This window comes from Antechinus flavipes, chromosome 2, assembly GCF_016432865.1.
Source record: "Antechinus flavipes isolate AdamAnt ecotype Samford, QLD, Australia chromosome 2, AdamAnt_v2, whole genome shotgun sequence".
In the NCBI taxonomy this organism is placed as follows: domain Eukaryota; kingdom Metazoa; phylum Chordata; class Mammalia; order Dasyuromorphia; family Dasyuridae; genus Antechinus; species Antechinus flavipes.
In genome coordinates this window covers 654,892,061-654,912,691 of record NC_067399.1, presented here as the reverse complement: position 1 = coordinate 654,912,691, position 20,631 = coordinate 654,892,061, and the positions used below count along the sequence as shown (strand labels likewise).

At 49.7% G+C, this 20,631-nt stretch overlaps 1 protein-coding gene across 1 annotated transcript in view; it reads right to left on the bottom strand.

The window, feature by feature from the left end:
• Positions 1 to 2,760: 2,760 nt before the first annotated feature.
• The window catches only part of PPA1 (inorganic pyrophosphatase 1), a 34,915-nt gene continuing 17,044 nt past the window's right edge, over positions 2,761 to 20,631 (bottom strand). The window contains exons 3-11 of the mRNA XM_051982537.1: positions 15,335 to 15,388; positions 14,496 to 14,615; positions 11,388 to 11,474; positions 9,954 to 10,080; positions 8,296 to 8,423; positions 7,118 to 7,203; positions 6,365 to 6,434; positions 3,650 to 3,692; positions 2,761 to 3,062 (exon numbers count right to left, since the gene is read on the bottom strand). Of these exons, the coding sequence (XP_051838497.1) occupies positions 3,031 to 3,062; positions 3,650 to 3,692; positions 6,365 to 6,434; positions 7,118 to 7,203; positions 8,296 to 8,423; positions 9,954 to 10,080; positions 11,388 to 11,474; positions 14,496 to 14,615; positions 15,335 to 15,388 (747 nt within the window). The 3' untranslated portion in view covers positions 2,761 to 3,030. The remainder of the gene's footprint in view (positions 3,063 to 3,649; positions 3,693 to 6,364; positions 6,435 to 7,117; positions 7,204 to 8,295; positions 8,424 to 9,953; positions 10,081 to 11,387; positions 11,475 to 14,495; positions 14,616 to 15,334; positions 15,389 to 20,631) is intronic.

Here is a 20,631-nt window from a genome sequence, read left to right as displayed (position 1 = left end):
GATTCTAGATTTTCGATTTAAATTGAATCCAAATTTAGTTTAAAATCTAGAATTTTTTAGGTTTTAAATCCTTTCTTACTTCTCCCAGTTTGTCTACTCTTATTTATTCTGGATTCTAAATCTATTTGTTCTAGATCTTAAATTTATTTGTTCTAGATTTTAAATTAATCCTTATTTATTTTAGACTTCAAATCTTTTATTTATCCTGGCTTTTAATCTATTTATCTTTATTTATTCTACATTCTAAATCTATTTATTTTAGATGTATTATTTATTCATTGAATAAATTCTGAATTTATTTGTTCTTTATTCTAAATTTTTAATCTATCTTTGATTTTAAATGTATTTTTTTATTCTCAATTCTGAATACATTTTTTATTCTAAATTTTTTTCATCTCATTATCCTTATTTCTTCTCGATTTTATCCTGGATTTTAGATGTTAATCCTTATTTATCCTAGATTTTAAGCCTGTTTTATTCTCGATTCTGAATCTATTTATCCTTACTTATTCTAAATTGGGAACTTCTGGAATAGAAATGTAGATTAGCCCCTGCCCCTGCCTTGGGGTGTGCACAAATCCAGCGGCTTCGGGGCCAGCCTTGCCGGAGGCCCTTCCCAGGCATGCGGGAGCCTGAGCGCTCCCCTAGAGACAAGCAGCGCAGCGGCCCAGCCAGGAGCCCCGTGCGGGCACGCACCAGCCCCACCCGGCATCCCCCGCAGCTGGCATTTGGGCTTTCTCGCTGCCGGGACTCACGGCCATCGGTGCCGTTTCGTGGAGGGCCGGTAGGCGGCGCCAAGGTGCCGAAGCGCCGGAGTCAGGAAGGTTCTTGGGTTCGAGTCCTGCCTCGGACACTGACTAGTGGCCTTTTTCCTTTTTCAGCTACAAGCACTGAGAACGTCATAAATCGGGCACTGCCGTCTGTTAAGTCTGGGCCCAATGTGAGGAAGGATTCAGTTATCATCCCTCCGAAGAGAGTGGATTTCAGGGCAGCGGGGTGGCGCGGTAGGTAGAGCCCCAGCCCTGAAGTCAGGAGGACCTGAGTTCAAATCTGACCTCAGACACTAACCCTTCCTGGCTGTGTGACCTGGGCGTCCTGGCTGTGTGACCTGGGCGAGTCACTTAGCCCATGCATCCCTAGACTGCTTGTTGAGAGTTAAGGGAGAAAGGAGGCGGGAGGGGACCGAACGATGGGAGGAAGCTTTACTTAGGGAGTCGTGTCGCAGTGAAATTAAAGTAGACTGAAGAGAAGCCTCTGTTTAAATCCTGCAGGTCCCCCTCCAAGGGGCTGGAGTCCAAACCAACCCCGCTGAAATGCTGCATCAGGACTGAGAAAGGGGAATTTTTGAAGTGTGAACGGCACCATTCCCAGGATGCTTCTCCTTCTCTCCCGGCCACTAGGCCCACCCCTTTACCTGCTTCTATCCTGTATGTTCCCAGAATGCCGCCCTGCCCTTCGTGACTGGCACACAGTCGGTGCTTAATGCTTGTTGCCCGATACACCGCGGCCGGGTGGGCAGTGGGAGGACCTGCACTTACAGTCTAAGTCCCTCCAGACTGCCCCTTGAGACATTACCTCACCCCCACGCTCCCCGAGGTGGCGGGGGCAGGGCCAGAAGCAAGGTTACAGCCCGGCCTTTCCTTACAGATGGAGAACCCGAGCCCGGGAAGGCTGTGGCGGCCCCACTGGCAGAGGCAGGCTGCGGACCCCGGCCTTCCCGGTTTCCCACTCAGTACTGCGTCCCCCGCTCCAGCTGCCTGGGATTCCTCTTGGAAAGGAGACGGTAAATACTTCGCCCAGGCTTTGTAAGGGAAACTCTTTCTAGGAGACGCGAGCAGGAGGGGGAGCGGCCACAGCCCCATTCTGAGACAAAATGGCTGACTCGGCCATGCACTTCTGTCCGGGACAGAACCCTTTGCCTGGCATTGGGACGGCACCAGGCTACACTGCCCACTTCCGGAAGGCTTCACAGGCCAGGGGAGTCCGCAGGCAGCTCAGGCCGGAGCCCCTGCCCACTGCCCACCTCATCCTTCGGGTTCCTGCGCGAGCTCCCTGCCAGTCCTCCAGAGCACACAAGGGACTGCTAGAACTCCCTGCCCGCCGACTTGGCAAAGCTGCTTCAGAGGCCACATGTGGAGGACCCCCCGAATGCTGAGACCCTCCCCCAGCTTCTCCTGCACTGGGGGGGCAGCACCTGGGCGACCCACTGGGTTACTCCTATAGCCTAAGCTGCTCTAACCTGTAACGTCCATTTTACACAAACTAAGGTGACGGAGCGCAGAGCGGCAGGCTCCCTCCTGGCCCAGGGACAGAAGTCCCTCTTGCTCCCACTGGCTGCCAGAGCTCCACGTGAATCGTCTCCTTCGATGCTCAGAGCGGCCCAGGCACAGCTAGTGGGGGCCGGGGCAGGTACAATCCAGGTCTTCATGATCCCGATCCACAACACTATCCTTTGGCCCTCGCTGTCCTCAGTCTGACCCAGGCTGAGAAGGGCGTTAAGATGCTGCATTTTAATGCCAAAGGGCACGCCATGCTCAGCCCTCCTCTTCCAGCGGCTTGTGGCCCGCTGCCTACGCCCCCTGTGAGTCAGCAAGGGGAGCCGACCCCCCCCGCCCCAGCTCTCCATTTTTAATTACAAATTTAATTTTGAGATGGACACATAGAAAAGAAAGCAGGAAGTCCTGTCAGAGAGAACCGTGCTTGCCAGCAAATGTTTTATTTCCGATATTGAGGAGTTAAAAAAAATCCCTTCTCTCCAACTGAGCTTCAGCAAAATAATTTTATTCTCTAACATGGTAAACACAGACATGCAAAGCATGCTTGCTTCTCCCTCCACAACCGGCTTAATTCTCTTCAGCCCAACCCCGGGGACGGCGGCGCGCAGGCAGGGAGCGGGAGGGCCGAGTGCACACAACTATGAACATGGGCGTCGAGCTGCCTCCTCAGAGCTCGCCGCCACAAAGCTACGACGGAATCTAGGCTGTCCGGACCGAGGGAAGGCAGTGGCGCTGGCTGGGCCTCCTCGGGCCGTTAGTTGTTCTGGTAATAAAACCACTTGTCCACTGTGCCGAGAGAAAGAAAAGCAACCGTCAGAAACTGCTCGGGAACACGGTGGGAGGGCCCAGAGCCAACGCGTCCTCCACGGGCCCTCCAGGGGGACACCAGCTACAGAGCTTAACGAGCCCCCGTGGCCAGAACCCACCGGAGCCCGGGCCCCTGATCGAGAGGGGCTGGCGTGCCGGGGGGAGGTGGGGATGCTGGTGGTCACCGGCCGGTGCTCCAAGTCTGGGGAGCACGGTTTCAGGGCCAGGGCGGTTTCATTCTCGGGCCCTGGGCACAGAACAGGCGCCTCATAAATGCCTCAGGACAGATCCCCAAGGAGGCCGGCCTTCCCCGGCCAAGCAGAGCCCTGTGAGTGCCTCCACATCGGGGTGCAGCACCAATGCCCCCTCAGGACCTGAGCTCCCCCCCGCCCCTAATTCTAACCTCACGAGGAAGCAGTTTCCCTGAAGCAGAAACAAGGCCGCGGCCCCAGTGGGGAGAAGGGACAGAAAGCGCCCCGAGTGGTGCGAGAAGGCAGGCAGGGCCCGGGCCTTGCTACTCCCCCTCCCCGGCTCCCAATGCTGCCATCATTCAGGCCGGACCTTACCATCTGTGGGGATGACGCAGGCTGACTCGCAAGGTGGCGGCATCTACAACAACAATAGAGAAGGCACCATTAGGTCACAGATGAAAAAGAGAGGCAGAGGGCGTCCCTCCCAGATCCTCCACGGCCTCTTTAGGAAGATGAGCCGGCTGTCTGGCCTCCCCGGCGGGGTCTCCCGGGATCTAGGACCCCAGCCCAGGACCTTCTGCCTTTCTGTGCAGGGACCTGCTGGAGCTCTCAGGAGCCCTGGGGCTCTCTCCAAAGGTAATAAAGCACACACAAGGAGCCGTCCTCGGACAGCCGGGCTCCAGCTTCCTCCCCACCGAGGCCTTTTCTGCCAGCCACAGGACAATGTCCGAACCCTTTAGATGAAGCAATCTATCAATCTATGGCCACATTCACCTCTCACACAGAGACCTGAGTCAAACTGATAAGAATAAGTCACTGCCAACTGATAAATGGTCAAAGGGCATGAACAGGCAGTTTTCAGATAAAGAAATCAAAGCTATTTACAGTCATTCGGAAAAATGCTTAATCTTTTTTTTCCTTTCAATAGTATTTCATTTTTCCAAGTACATGCAAAGACTGCTTGCAACATTCATTTTGCTAAGATTTTGAGTTCCAGATTCTCTCTCCTTCCCTCATCTTCCCCCTCCCAAAGATAATAAACAACCTGATAGAGATTATACATATGCAATTATTTTAAATATGTTTCCATATTTGTCATGTTGTGGAAGAAAAATCAGAATGGGAAAAAACCCACAATAAAGGAGGAAAAAAATGTGAAAATACTACACTTCAATCTGCATTCAGTCTCCATAATTCTCTGTCTGAATGAGAATGGCAGTTCCCATCTCAAGTCTATTGAAGTTGTTTTGGATCACTGTAGGCTGAGAAGAGCGAAGTCTATTAGAGTTGATCATCACGCAATGTTGCTTTTACTGTGTACAGTGTTCTGGTTCTGTTCACTGCATCAGTTCATTTAAAAAGTTTCTTCACAACTTTCTGAAATCATCCTACCGATCACGACTTTTAGAATACTATTCCTTAACATTCATACCCCATAAATGACTCAGTCATTCCCCAGCTGATGGGCAGCTACTCAGGTTCCAGTTCCTTGCTGCTGCAAACATTTTTGCACATGTGGGTCCTTTTCGCTATTTTATGATCTCTTTGGGATACAGATCCAATAGTGGAACTGCATCTACCATTATTTTTTCCTGTCATCTTGGTGCATCTGATTTAGAGTTGTTTTAATTTCATCTAAATCGTTTTTTATCAGAGAAATGTAATTAACACATCTGAGGTTCCACCTCACACCTATCAGAGTGGCTAAGATGACAAAAAAAGGAAAATGTGGGATGTTGGAAAACTGGGACACTAATGCACTTTTGGTGGAGTTGTGAATCGAACCAACCATTCTGGAGAGCAACTTGGAACTGTGCCCAAAGGACCATAAAATTGTGCACCCCCTTTGATCCCTCCAAAAAAAGGGAAAAGGACTTAACTATACAGTAATATTTATAGCAGCTCTTTTTGTGATATCAAAGAATAGGAAATCAAAGGGATGCTCATCAATTGGAGAATGGTTATGCAAGCTGTAGTATATGATTGTAATGGAATATTGTTATGACATAAGAAATAACAAACAGGATGATTTAAAAAAACCTGGAAAGACTGACATAGACTGATGCAGAGTGAAGTGAACAGAACCAGGAGAACGCTGCACACAGTAACAAGACTACCGTGATCAACTGAGAATGACTTAGCTATTCTCAGCAATGCAATGATCCAAAACAATCCCAAAGACTTAATGATGAAGCCTCCACAGAAAGAACTCATATTGACGGAATACAGATGGAAGCATGTTATTTTTTACTTTTTCTTTTGAGCCTTTTTGTACAAAATAACAAATATGGAAATATTTTACATACCTGATGCTACCTGATTGCTCATCATTTCAAGGAGGAGAAGGGAAAGGAAGGAGGGAATCTGGAACTCAAAACTTTTTTTAAAAATGTTAAAAAGTTGTTTTAACATGTAACTGGGGAAAAAGTAAGATGATCTTTTTAAAAATAAAATCAATTTATGGCTATTCAAAGAGGCTTCCTCTTATCTTTCATCTTGAAAAGAACATCAAATGAGGAGCACCCATCCACTTGGCACCCCCTTCCATGCACTCAGCAAACAACCAAGTCACCAAACACTTTCTTTTCTCTAATTGCTGCTGCCTAGAGCACGGGGGGATGCAGTGTTCCTTCAAGCTTTATTTGGACCGTTTTAAAATTTTAACAGAATGTCTGTTTTCGTGCACTTGTATTTATTTTGCCAAGTTATCTTTCAATTAATCTGGTTTGGGTGCATATGGGAATGTGGCCCCCTCCTCCTCTTCTTCCCATCCCGCTGTGGCCCTCTTGGTCCAAGGTAACTCAGCTTCTTTTTAAGCATCTTGGCCCACTTGAACATTAATTACTGCCCAGATAATAGCCCCCCACGGAGCGATGAACCGTTCCCAAGACAGCGGCTGTCTGACAAAATCCCCAGCCCACCAGTCTTTCAGCTTGTGATCTCCAAGTGCCATGAGCCCCTGAGTCAGGGTCCTCAGTGTTCACACATGTAGGTGACTTGGCGCCCCACCACAAATACTGAGAAAATGAGCGTTTTCTGCCGGTTTGGCCCCACACCTCTGCCTGCTCAGAGAACGTTGTTTGCACTTACGGTGTCTACAATGGCTTTGGCAGATTCCACACTGCACTTGAAGGGGCTGTTCTCTACGGTGAGGTTCATGCTGTTTGTAAAAAACAAACCGAAAACAATCCCGAATCAGAGCCAAGGCTTGGTACCCACAAGTCTCACACAGACTTCACGATGACTGACTGAGACAAGCCAGGCAAGGCTCCATTGTCATCCAGCGGATTAAGAAGCGTTCTCTGTTAATCAGTGCCGCCACTCAGACATTCTAGCCTACACTCACTTTACTCGGGCTCAGCCCCGCTCCCAAGCTCTACGGGAGGCCTGGAGAAACTCAGCTAAGTCCTGTGCTCCTACAGCCGGCAGCAGCCCAGAAGGTGCTCAGTGGGGGAGGACATCCCGTCCGTGCTCCTGCTGGCCGGCCAGCAGTCACTGCCCTCAGCACCTTTGGGTCTCCTAGAGCCCAGAACCCTTGGCCAAAACTCCCAAAGCATCGTAGCTGTAGATGTGTGAAAACCTTTGCCCTAAGTCTCCAGGAAGGGGAGAGAGAAGGTCTGGGTGCCACGAAGGCCGGGTCAAGTTCAGCCTCCAACAAGCCCTGGCTGTGTGACTCTGACCATCCCCTCACCTCCTGGCGCCCTAAGCGACTCTCTAAGACTGAGCCATGGAGAGGACATCTTCCTGCATCCATAAGGGGATTCTCTGCCAGGAGGGCCCCACAGGCCCCCAGACAAGGCCGAGCAGGGACTGTCAAAAGACTCCCGGGAGCTCACAACCTACCAGTTGATTCCTCCTCCATCTGTTTTCTTCTCCACCAAGGCCTTCCAGTGATCATGAGTGCTTTTAATGATGTCCACAGCAAAGTCCTGCAATTTCAAGAAGCATGTGTCAGAGGAAAGCAGATAATCCACCATCTAAATTCTGTTTTTCTCCCAGCTCAGGTGCCATCCCTGCAAGTCAAATACTTTCCTATCTGTAGGAAACATGGTGTCCTGGGGACCGGCACTCTTTCCTGCCTATACCTTGGTCTCACAAAGGTAGTTGGCCCTCTAGAGCAAAGCTTCTTAAACATATAGGGTCATGTACCCGAATGTGGGGGTTGTGGGGGAAAAAAAAATCCGTGACAGTAAAACTACCAATTATTCCAAGATTTAATTCTTTATGTAAAAATAAGCAATCCATTTCATCAGTATGCAAATTTCCTTTCATCTTTAATAAATGATAAAATTATATGTATACCAAAGAATTATTTTGAAGTAAATTTCTTTATGATTTATCATCAGTAAATGTTTGAAAATATGTATTTTCTATACCTGTGTATGCAGGATCCTGCATATATTTCTCAGTAAAAAGGAGGCACAAAAATCAAGATCTCCATTCCCCACTTAATTCCTGTCATTCTCAGGCTATGACACCACTGGCCTGCGACCCTCCTGAGGGAAAGGACAGTTCCCTTTTATACAGAAAAGACAGAAACTGGGGCAGCTAGGTGGTGCAGTGGGTAGAACACCAATCCTGGAGTCAGGGGGACCCGAGTTCAAATTCAACACTCCGAAGCCTCACCAAAAAAAAAAAAAAAAAAAAAAAAAGACTGATATTGCTCCACAAAGAAGACAGTCTTTGACAAGAGCAGCTAAGGAAGGGAATGAGTAGTTCAAGAAAGAGATTAAGTGGTAATTATTCTGGAATTTTAGTCCCAAACTGACATTAGGGCCTTTTCCTTGGTCAGTATTCCTATAAATGTTACCTCTAGTTGTCTTGGGGCAGAGAGAGACCTAAGGACATGGGGGTGATCGGGCCACTTGGACATTCTCTTTCCAAACTAGAAATGCTCGGATTTAGAAGAACACCAAAATAATAAAAATGCTTTCATCAGCCTTATGTCCAACACACAGAGTGACGGCAGCATTGTAATGTAAGGCTGAACAGAAACTGGGGCAGAGTCATGACACCCTTACCTTATCTTTAAATTCTGAATTGAAAGCAAATGAATTCTCTGGTTTCCCGTCAGGCACCTTGTACTTTCTGAACCATTCCACGGTTGCTTCCAGATAACCAGGTTTCAGCTTTCTGACATCATCAATATCTTTAAAAAAAAAAAAATGACTTTAGGACGCATAAAAATCCCTCCCACAAAGATCCAGTTTTAGACTTGTGCTACGAGCACACAGGGAGGAGACTCGGCCTGAGCCTCATTGCATAGGGAAGGGAAACGGAGATCCAGGTCGTGGCTGGGGGAAGCTCCATGTGGGGTCTGGGGGGTGGGTTGAGTCACTCCTAGCCCACCATTCACAGCCCAGCAAAAGAGCTACGGGCAGAGACCCCATCAGCTGGTGCTCTCGACAAGAGAGTCTGGACCATTTCATGGCACAGCCGACGCCTCCGGCCACTTTCCATTTCGGCCGGTTATCCCAACACTGTTACATTTTGCTGAAAAGCTAGAAACTGAACAAACATCTTTGTTAAGTGCCTTCTACATGCAAAGTACATCGGCCTGAAGACTTCACCAGGTCATTAGTGTTTCACTTTTTTAAAAAAGGATTTGTTTCCTGCTTTTAATACCAATTACCCCCTAAGGAAACCTCCCCTGTAACAAAGAAAAGCAATCTAGAGCAAAACTAATCAACCCAGAAGCCGGGTCTAGGAGCATTTCTGGAAGAAAAGCTAAGAGTTGTCCACCCCTGGGGATGGAGGGGAGGAGGGAGACCCAGGGCAACAGAAGCCAGGGCAGGCTCCTCTCCCCCAGAATCCTGGCTCTGCTTGAGGGGCTGGCCAGAGGCCATGAGGAGGGACCCTGAGGAAAGCCCACTGCCGTTCCAGACTTCTGTTCTCTTTAGGAAAACAGGATGAGGGTGAGTTAAATGACTTCTAAATCCTTTATCACCCTATCATTTGATAATTTTCCAGTTAGCCAATGCAAAAATTAAGAACAACAGATTAGCCAATACCAATTTAAAGCAACTGCGGTGTCCTGAGAACAGATGTGGAGACAAGGCTGGCTCTGTTGTCACAGGCCCTGGGTTCAAATTTTGCCCCCCTGCTCCCAGCATACTCTGGGCAGCTACCTGACCAGTGGGACAAAGGGGTGGAGGTGACCCTGAGATGGCTCTGGCACAGAGGGATGAGCTAGGAGTGAGGACATCATTGTCAGAGCAAGTCAAGGGCAGATCCTCCAAGCTGCCCCGTGCTTCAGCCGCTCCCCGGCCATTCCCGTCGTCCAGCCCAGCTCCTGTGTCCCATCAATCTCAGACATTCGTGGTGCCATGAGCCAAGGCAGAATTACACAGGCCGGACCAAAGCGAGCGAGGGCCGGGGGACCCACAGTGAGCCCGCGCTCCGGGCTGTCCGCTGAGCCTGGGCAGGTGAGCACTGCCGATGGCCGCAGCTGAGTGGAAGGAGATCCTGGCCGAGGGGCAGAGGTCCCGGATGAGCCAGGTCCTTTCTCCATGGACCTCGGGGCCCGAGCCCGGCCTGGCACTCAGTTCGGAGCTCTCAGGGGTGTGTACCCCATCAGACTGCGCTGAGCATCCCCTGACCTCGGCCACCCACGCGATGAGGGGCCGCCAGGGCGGGGCGGACGCAGCCTGACCTCAGCCTCCCGCCGAGCCCCACTCACTGTTGTAGCTGGCGGCGTCGGGGTCATCCACGTTGATGGCGATGACCTTCCAGTCGGTCTCTCCTTCGTCAATCATGGCCAGTATGCCCAGCACCTTCACTTTGATGACTTCTCCCCTGGAGCAGATCTACGAGTCAAAACCCGAGTCACGATTGTGGGAGGGAAGGCTCCCTCGGCCGGCCGGGGACAGCCAGGCTTCGAGAGGGGCCCGGCTCGAGGCCCTCTGCACATGGGCCTGCACAAATGCAGGTGGGAGAGAACGAGAGGGGCCCTGGGAGCGGAGCTGGGACGCGGCCGGGCCCCAGCCCTGGGCCCAGAGGAGCAGCTCCAACAATCGATGAGCCTTTTCAGGTGTCACACTACGTCCTGCACAAGGCCCACTGCCACAGGAGGCCGGGGAAGGGGACGCCCCAGAGATGTGGGAGCTGAGGACACGGCCCCAAACCAGCTCCCTCACCTGGGGGCCCTCGGCAGGGACTCTGTGAGTCTGGGACTCCTTCCCCTTCTCCCTTCCCGGGATCTTCCCATGTCCTTCCAGGCTCATGAGCTGGGATCCGCTCTGGACAAGCTGCCCCGTGGTTCAGGCAGCAATACAATCTCACATTTAGCGCCCCCCCCCCCCCCCGACCTCCTGTACCCTCAGCCCACCGGGGGAGTCGGGGACGGGGGGTTCAGTCCTGCCTACGTGACATCAGGAAGAGGAGCTTGGAGGAGGCACCCCCGAGTCCCTTTGGCTTTGTATCTAGAATCCTGCGGATTTTCCCCACATCTGGCTGGTGTTTCCTGGCGCCTGTGAGAGGCCAAAAGTCCACAAGCACAATCTCAGGAGACCCAAGGGGACCTTTCTTGGAGGATGCTTCATTTCCAAAGAGAAGTTTATGGAGAGAGCCTGAAATGACCCACGGCTTCTGACCTCTGGGAACGTCCCAGAACAGGGTGTGTCTCTCTAGTGGAAAGAGCCCTGACCGGGGCCAAGTCCTAGGCTGAGATCCCAATTTTAACACTTCCTAATCTGAGGGGAGGAGGGAGGGAACCTGGTGGGGAAGATGGCCGAGAGTTGCCCACTGACTTACTGAACATCTTACACAAAACCCCTCAGGATCCTCCTAAGTATACTGTGTGGTATTGACCTTTCCATTTTATAGAAAGGTAAGCTGAGGCACTGAGATTAAGGGGCCACCCAGCTCTCACATGGGTGTGTGAGTCTAAATCCAGCGTCCTCCGCTCCCTGGGGCTCTTTGGGGTAGTGGTGGAGGCGCTGGGCCCAGTGAACTCTTTGTCCCATTGAGCTCCAGTTCTAAGAAACAGGCCAACGGACTCTAGCTCAACAGCCGGAAAAGAGACTGACCAATGGCCAGAAGCCCTTCCGTGAAGGCGAGCAGGAGGGGACTCCCCGATCCTCCCCAACAAAGGGCGGTTCATGGGTGCAGTTACCTTGCTTCCAATCTCGCAGATATCGATGGGGTCGTTGTCTCCACAACAGCCGGTGTGCTGGTCTTTATGCCCCGGATCTTCCCAAGTCTGGTGACAAGAAGAGGAGACGAGGGTAGGGGAGGCACCCTGGTGCCGGCCCCTGACCACCAAAGATGCTAAAGAAGCTGTGGTTTTCCCCTCCTCAGCCAAGGAGTCCCCATATGAGCTGGGATCCCAGGGACTGCTGACGGGGAAGATGTAATCCCTCTGAGACAGTTGGGACTTGCCTCAGTTTCCACAGATTTTGACACATTAAGATAATTACTAATTAGAGGAAGTCAACCTATTGATCAGAAAGCCTTTATGAGGCGCCTACCCTGTGCCAGACCCTGTAAGAGATGCTGTGATTACAAGGACAAAAGCCCCTGCCTTCAGAAAGCTTGGATTCGATTCAGGAACACAACATGTGCTCATATACAGGTCACACAAAATACATCAGGGTGGTCCCTTGGGGGGAAGGGGATCAAGAAAACCGTTTGGGCTGAGCCTTCAAGGAAATTAGGGGCTCTCAGAGGAGGTGAAGTGGGAATGCATTCTGAGTAAGCCAAGGCATGGCGGCTGTGCAGGGGGGAGAAACACAAAAACGCTAAAAACAGGAGCCCAGACTGGGTTAAATTCCAGAAACTGGTTATTAAGACTCGCTGACTTAATAGACAACATACAGAAAACAAACTGGATATTCTGGAAAGAGTCCATACAAAACGATCGCATTAAAATGATTGTGAATGTTTAGAACTAGAATTCCATTCCAAGGCTTGTAAGTATTCCTCGAGCGCAACTTACTCGGCTGGGCTCAGACGGGATTTAGCAGGGAATGGCAAGCCCTAAATTTGGGCTAAGAAAGCCAGAGCAGGGCAGTTTGCAGCATTTGCTTTCACACTGCGTCCCTCCTTAGACTGGAAGCTCCTTGCGGGGCAGACTGCCCTTTGCCTCTGTGTCCCAGCACAGTGCCTGGCCCATGGTAAGCCCTCGGTAGACTGAATAATCTCACTGACTGACTGAATAATCTCACTGACTGACGGAATAATCTCACTGAGTGACGGAATAATCTCACTGACTCGGCAATCACCGCACTCTCCTCCTTCCAGCTGGGCCCAGAACTGTTGGTGCCGAGGGAGGGACAGCGCTTTGGGAAGGTCACCGACCAGCCCAGATGATGGCGCCAAATGAGGCCAGAAGGAAGAAGGCGAGGACGGCCCTTCACCTCACTGAACAAACACAACAAGCAGCGTCCCAGCTCTTAAGACGCTGCTCAAGGGCCGCGGCCTTGGCGAGACCCTGGGGCTGCCGAAGGCACTGACCCGGGCTCCAAGCCGCTCGGAGGAAGCACCCGGCGCAGCCCTGGGCCAAGGCTGCAGGGAGAGGGATGGCTCCGGTTATGACCCGCCATCATTCCGAAGCGCCTGCAGAAGGGGCTCACCGGGCTTTCCCCACCACTTCTGGAGCCCCGGGGGCTCAAGACACCAACAAGGGAATTCTCTCGTACACTTCAAGCGCCCACTCTGTTACCTCGAGCTCTCGTTCTGCCCATGAGCAGCGACCTAACGTGGGAATAGGGAATGGCCCCCGACAGCCAAGGTTCTGGTTTAGTGGCCAGCGCTGGTCCACGGCCTCTCCGTCGATGCAGACAACCCCCCCCCCCCCGATTCCTAGCCATGAGGCTGCAGTTAACAAAAGGAGGCAGGCCCTGCCCCCCAACACCTTAGTCACCAAGGGGTCTGGGGCCGCACGGATCAGCATCTGCAGGTGATATGAAGGAGAGGGCTGTAGGTCCATCCCTTTTCCAGCTGGTAAAAGATTAATTTCGCCAGGCTTCTGGTCATGTCTGGGTACACTCTGGTTTGCACTGTGACATTCCTGGCTGACCTTGGAGGTCAAAGAGACCCAGGGAAGTCATGGGTGGGGAATAAGCACCCGTCACCCTGGCCTGGATGACTGGCTTACAGTGTTTGCCGCCGGCCTCCCCAAGCCTCCATACCGCTGAATGGGGCTACAGCAGGGAGGGGGGACCTGGAGATGGCATGGAGGCTCTCACCCAGCTTTGCGTGGAAGAACTGAAAGCACCACCTCACCCTTCTTTTTCTCTCTGAACCAAACAAAAGCTCCTTAACTAGAATGTCACCAAGCAAAAAATAAGAGGTCTTATTCCAATCCATGATGAACTCTATTCTTTGTTTTTTAAAGCTGTCTCTAGATATTACTGAAAAATACACCAACTACATTGTCATATTCAACTACATTTCCCAATATATTCTATCTCTTCCTCTTTCCCCACCAAGAGACCGCCTTTATAACAAAGGATAAAAAAATAAGAGGGGGGAGGAAGGGGAGGGGAAGAAAGCAGTTCAGCAAATCAAGCATAACTCACACAGTGACTAAGTTTTACATTATATGCAGAATTTACATTATGTACGTTAGGGGGAGGATCTGCAGAGATCCTCCACTGTTCCACAATGCAGAAAACACTCCCTTTTAAGGAGCCTCTTAGACAGCTTCCCATCTTTCCCTAACAGCATGTTTCACTCCAAATCACTCCTATGCCCATAATCATTTCCCATGTAAAGACAAACATTCCAGGGTTAGCCGCCTTGTAATCAGCATACAACTACCAGGATTCCCCCATCAGTTTACTCGCTGTAACTTCTGTAGTCAAGATCATTTATTCCCCTCAACATGACACTTAAATTCTACTGGGACAAACATGATCAAATCCTGCAATGCTCCTTTTAGGAGATATTGTTATACGCTAAACATCAGGTGACTTGCTCTCAGTCCCATCTGCAGTGATGGAGGGGTCCTAGACCAGACCAGGTCAAATAGCCGAGCAGCAGAAACTAAAAGGATTCTCTTCTCAGTGCCCCTAAGGACCATGGGATTCCTCCCCACCAGGTGCTCCTGAGCTGCCTGATTTTTGGTATGCCCATGGCTGTGACAATGTCTGACCCTAAGTAGGGGCTTAATAAATGCTTCTTGCCTGGCTCTTCTAGTGAATTCCAGGGACTAAACACAATATCTTGCATACAGTCGGTGCTTACTAGCAGCTTTTTTATCCACTGCACAGGAACGTACCTGAGGGATGGCACCGTAGTTCCAGATGTAGCCTTTGTGAGGGAACACATTGGCAATATAGCGGAGCTTTCCCTTTTTGACATCTTGTTTAATGGGGTTTAAAGGATCCTTTGTTGCGATCTAAAACAGACAGAAGTGCACACTGTTGGTTGGCTTGCTGGGAGATGCTATTTAAACAGGGATTTGGGCAGGGTGGGGAAAGAAGGTCTTAAGGCAATCCCTGAATGTCTGTTCCAAAATAATAAAACCAGCCATTTGTGTAGCAGGAGAAATAAGGGCTGAACAAGAAAGAGTTCTTATTCCACAAGGCCCAGGTGAAATCCCTCCAATGGAACCTTTTAACCTTGGGACCAGGGGAGTGAGGGGAAAGTCTGGAGAAGCACCGATTCAGAATCAGAGCCCCTCCTTGGGTGACCATCTGGCCAAAGGTGAATCTCTGTGCCTCGGTTTGTTCACCCGTAAAGTGGGGGTTGGACTGGCTGACCTGAGTGCCATTCCTTGAGCACGATTCTGCAGCTGTGCTGGGTCTTGAAAGGGCAGAGGATAGAGAGTAGTGGGAAGAGACAACAAGGTGGAGGCAGGTGGGCCAAGAGAGCCTCCTGGGAAGTAATGGTTCCCTTGAGAGGATTTTACAGGTTAAAAGTTTCCTCACAACACCTTGTAACACAGGCAAGAATTACCATCCCCATTTTGCAGACAAGGAAACAGTGGCAGACCCCACGGAGCAGCTGTCCAGCCCAGACCTGGCAGCTGGCTAGTGTAGAATAGCAGGACTGCTGAAGCCAGAAGGCAACACCAAGGGGAACGGGACTTCACTGAGCCCCCAAGAGAGTCCTTACCTCCATCTTTGCATTTGTCCATCGAGGTACTTCCACCACCATGTGGAACACATTCTGAAAACAAAAACAAAGGTAAAAATTAAGGGAAGTCCATTTCATCTTGTTGATCTAATGTTAACACATTACTTTTATTTTTAAAAAACTCCCTTCCCCCAATTATCAAGATTCTTTTTCTTACTTTCACTTCCCCTGAAGGGAGGGAAACCCTTGTAGTGACAATTATGTTTAATCAAACAAAACAAATCTCCACATACACGTGTTGGAAAATGTGTCTATTTCTGCCTCTCTGAGGAAGTGGGGGCCTGCAGCATCATCTGCCAGGGGCATTGTGGTTGGTTTGTGCCTTCATCAGACTTTCTAAAGCTTTTAAAATGGTTTTTTACAATAGTTTTCATGTAAAATGTTCTCCTGGTTTCCCTCGCCTCATTATGCATCACAAATGCACTACACAAATCTTTCCAGTTTCTGTGAACCTATCTCATCTAAGCTGGTCGTTTTCCTGGACTCCTGACTGAACTTAAGGTTAGCAGACAAAGACATGGCAATAAAGTGAGTTTTAAGAAACACACTAGGACATGTGCTGTCATCCAAAGGCATATGTTGGAAAGGTTGGGCTATGTAGGGGACGGCGACCACCCCAGCTCTGGCTTGATGGTCTTATTGGCTCTTATTGACCTCCATGGCTACAGGATGTGTCAGTGTGCCAGCCTTCTGTCAATGGGTCTTTCTGCCCTTCCTGGACTAGGCCTTGGACACAGGCATGGACCAAGTACCCAATGCCTTTCTAGTTCGCTAAGAACTGCTGGGATTTGTGCTTAGCTAGAACAGTGAGTCACATTAGACTTGTGAAAAATAAACAAAATCCAAAGAGGTCTCCCATGCAAGTCCAGCTCTTAATGAGCCCTTGGCTGCACTGGTCTACAATGGCCTTCAAGGCCCCACTCTTGCTTATCACATTGCTGACTGTGGAATTCTCCTCAGGAATGGACCTGACCACTTCGTTTCACTATTCACAGACACCCAATGGAAATTCAAACTTATTAATCTGCCACTCAGGATCTTTTACAACCTGGTCCCAACCTCCCACTGCAGAGCTACCTCCTATCACTCCATCCCCAGCCCTAAATGCACTTTAAATCTCAAGAGGTAGGGCGACATGATGGTTAGGGCACTAGACTTTGTGTTAGAAAGACAGGTTCAAATCCCAACGCTAAAAAATAGGTATGTGATCCTAGGTGAGTCCTCCACACTCTCTGAACTCAGTTTCCTCATTTGTAAGAACACTGGCACCTAGAAAATGAAAGTAGCTTTTTATTTTTTTTACCCTTGCTATTCTCTGAGATTCCTTCTGGCTCCCAGGGTGCGATCCTATGAGCTCCCCTCACTGTGCCCACTTTAGCCATTTGTGTGGGGACTGCAAATCTCAAAGCCAGGGCTAAGTTTTGCTGTATGACTAACCTGTACCTGAGAACAGGGCCCTGCACGTGGCAGGCAAATGATGCATATGGAATGACAAATACTCACGGGGACTTGTGAATGACTACTGGCTGTGTGTACAATTTTAAAAATAAAAAACTCTTTTTTAGACAGAAAGATTTCCACCATTGAGATCATAAGAGAGAGAAGGGAGAACGAATAGGCTTTGGAAGGAACCTCAAAAGAGAAATGCCCCCAGATGTTTTCAAACAAGGGCAGAAGAAGGGAATGAGCATGAAGTCAGCCAAGTGAGCACCCCAAGGGCCGGCACTAATCTCCAATCAAGAAGTCTGTCCCCCTCCAGAACAGAGCCACCACCAGGCCATTACTTCGCAGCAGCAGCTTCCAGAGCTGCTCGGCCAGAGCAGCACAAACAGCAAACACAGAAAGGCAGGGGGAGGGTGAGGGAGGGAGCCGGCCTAGAAGTTTCCTTTCCCCGATTCTGTCCGCACTCTAGCGGAGGAGGGCTAGGAGACGGGAGGCCCGGGTTCAGATTCTGACGCACTGTTAGCTGGGATCCTGAGCCAGTTACTTCCTCATCTGTAAAATGAGGCTCACAACTGCTCCCATCTCCTAGGGCGGACGCAGGGCCCAAATCCCGCAACCCCCGCGTCCCTCTAAAACCCGGTGAGTGCCGGCGGTATCAGCCCGAGAGCTGCAGAGGGCAGGGGCCAGATGACCCGCTGAAGGGCCGCCACCAGCCAACGCGTGTCTGTCAGCACTCGAACTCGCCTCCCTGACTCCGCGGCCAAGCCCACAGCCTCTCAGTCAGAGGACTACAGAACCATCGGGAGACTCCCTTAGGCTGGGAGGGAGGCGGGGGCTGCTCCGGGCCACCCTCAGCACTCTTTTAAAAGGACGCTCACAACGACCTCTATTTGGCAAAAGCACCGCACGGAGCCACGTGACTAGAACCAACACCCCCCCCCCCCCCCCACCTTCCGCGCCCGGCTTCCCCCCAAGCCCAGTCAGGAGCTGTTCCGGTCCTGATGCTGCCAAAGGCCCGGCGTAGGCTCGGGCCGCGCACGCCAGGGGGCGCTGTCAGCTCGGTGAGGAGGCCTCTCCCAGAGCCCTGTGCGAGCAGCAGGACGGCTGCTTGGGGCCGGCTCTGCTGCCTGGGTGACGCTGCCGGGCCAGACCCCCGCAAACAGCGCGAAGCTCTGAAGGTGGTGGCGCCTTCCTCTCTGAGATTATCACCCCCACCCCCACCCGAACAGAGATGGGTCTCTTTCCTAGGACTGGGTCCTCCAGCAAGCGGACTTACCGGTCGTTGCTGACTGAGGAGATAAAACCACCTGCATTCTTTTCTCAAACAGGGGCTCTGAGCTTGGGTCTGCCGTCTCCTTTACTCCTCTGGTACAAACTGTCAAACATCCTGAGAGGGGCCTTAGGCCAAGCTGCCCGACACCGAATCTTGCCTGCCAATGGCACGTGAAACTTTCAGAAGGTGCGGAACCTCTGGCTCTGGGCCCTCTCGGGTCTCCCTCAAACTCTGACAATGCAGCGGTGGCTCCGCTTAAGTGACCGCCCCGAGAACAGTACTGCCAAGCTCCACAAGAGGGGAGCCTTACGCCAGGAAAGAGAAGTCGAGTGTCTGTGGGCACTAGAAACACTGGAAACATGATCCCAAACGCAATCAAAGCCTGCACTTGGTCAGGAAAGGGGAAAACAAAGAAATCTACTATGAAGTAATTCAATTTTTGAAAACACGAACATGGGAGAGATTGAAGAAAACTAATTAGTTAGAGGCTTGAAGCATTCGCTTATTAGAAGCCGAAGATAAAATAAATCACAGCACTTGAAAAACCACTGCTCTGGCTAACTCAGAAGAAACTATTTTCCGGGAAGATGAAATCTTCAAAAACTGACACCATGGTTTGAGAGCAGTTCACAAAAGACAAGGAATTGGGGGATGTTCGAAATTTGATGGAACAAAGCGTGAGCAGCCTGCTTTGTAAGGAAGAGCAAAGTCAACAAAAAGGGAGGAAGCAGACGTGTGCCTGTGTGTGTGTGTGTGTGTGTGTGTGTGTGTGTGTGAGAGAGAGAGAGAGGAGAGAGAGAGAGAGAGAGAGAGAGAGATAGAGATATACTGGGGTGGGAAGTGTTCTTTAAATCCATCCAAAGAAAGAAGCCAGCTAGAGTCTCTGTGGTTATTGCTTAGCTCTCACCTGGGTTCACACTCTCTAACAACCAACCCCTTCTCCTCTGACATCACTGTCCCCAACTTTCCCACTGGAATTTTGGAAAGTATTAATGTCCTTAGGGGTAATTATTTCACACCAGCAAAGAAGAGACCTTAGTCATGGTTCCCAATTTTCTCTAGAGATTTCCAAAATGCCAAACTGGCTGTAAGCAATGAGGGCTAGTAAGGGAGGAAAAAAGTTTTTTTTTGGTGGGGAGAGGCCATTGTGACGGAGTCCCTCTTGTGTCCTCCCCAACTGCCTCCAGGGTAATAATAACCACATTATTAATGCACCATCTCCCTGATCATATCTCCTTCTCAGCTTCTACATCCACCTCTGTTCTAGTGGATCAGTTATATTGGAATAAGCCCACTATCCAGCTCCTTTCATAAAGCCCATGGCAACCTGCCTCTCTCTACACCTCAGCTCTTAGAATAATGCCTGGCCCATAGAAAGGTTTAACCTCCATCCATCCATCCATGTATTCCCTGAACCCTTTATCTCCTCAATTATACAAAACTCTCCCCCCTCTTCTCTTAGAATTGTCTAACAGACCTATATGATACTGAATGTTACAATTCTTATTGTCTTAACCCTTAATTTTACTACCCTGATCATGGAAACATCGAACCTGTACACCCCTGGGTCAGCAGGCAATGCAATGGGTTAGCAAGTCCCCTAATAAAAGTGTGCTCAGTTCTTTTTATAATAGCAAGGAACAAGGAACTGAGTGGAGGCCCATCAGTTGGGGAATGGCTGAGTAAGTTATGTAATGGAATATTATTGTTCTTTAAGAAATGATAAGCAGGCTGATTTCAGAAAAGTCTGGAAAAACTTACGTGAACTGAGGCTGAGTCAAGTGAGTAGAACCAAGAGAACATTGTGCACAGCAACAAGACTGTGTAATGAGCAACTGGGATAGACTTGGGTCCACTCAACAAAGTGGTGATTCAAGGCAAGTCCAACAGATGTGGGGTGGAAAATGCCATCATATCCACAGAGAAAACAATGGAGACTGAATGTGAATCAAAGCATAGTATTTTCACTTTTTTGCTTGTTTGTTTTCTTTCTTATTGTTTTTTCCCCTTTTTAGTCTGATTTTTCTTGTACATTGCCAAATATGGAAATATGTTTTTAAAAACTATACAAATTTAATCTCTACCAGACTGCTTACAGTCTTGGGGAGAAGAGAGGTAAGGGAGGAAAGGAGAAACATTTAGAACACAAAGTTTTACAAAAATGAATGTGGAAAACTATCTTTACATGCATTTGGAAAAATAAATAAGTAAATAGTGTGCTCAATCAATGGGCTTATGGGTTGCAGACTGGAATCTGGGCAGGTGATTTCCCATCAGGTGACTTGTTTCTGCTTCTTTGATATTATGAGACTTAAAACAGATGTCTCTAAGGTCTGCCCACCCACTCTAAATTTTTATTACCACTTTTTACTTTTAGAATCAAATGTTTCCTTTAAAAGAAAGATGTTCAGTGCGTGATAGTTATAAAGTGAATGTCTATTAAGTACTAGTCTGTGGAGTTTAATCTCCAACTAAGTCTGAGGAGGCTGGCGAGAGGCTAACTAAGTGTACAAGGGAAACAAACCATGAATAAGAAGCACCGTGAATATGAATTGTTTCC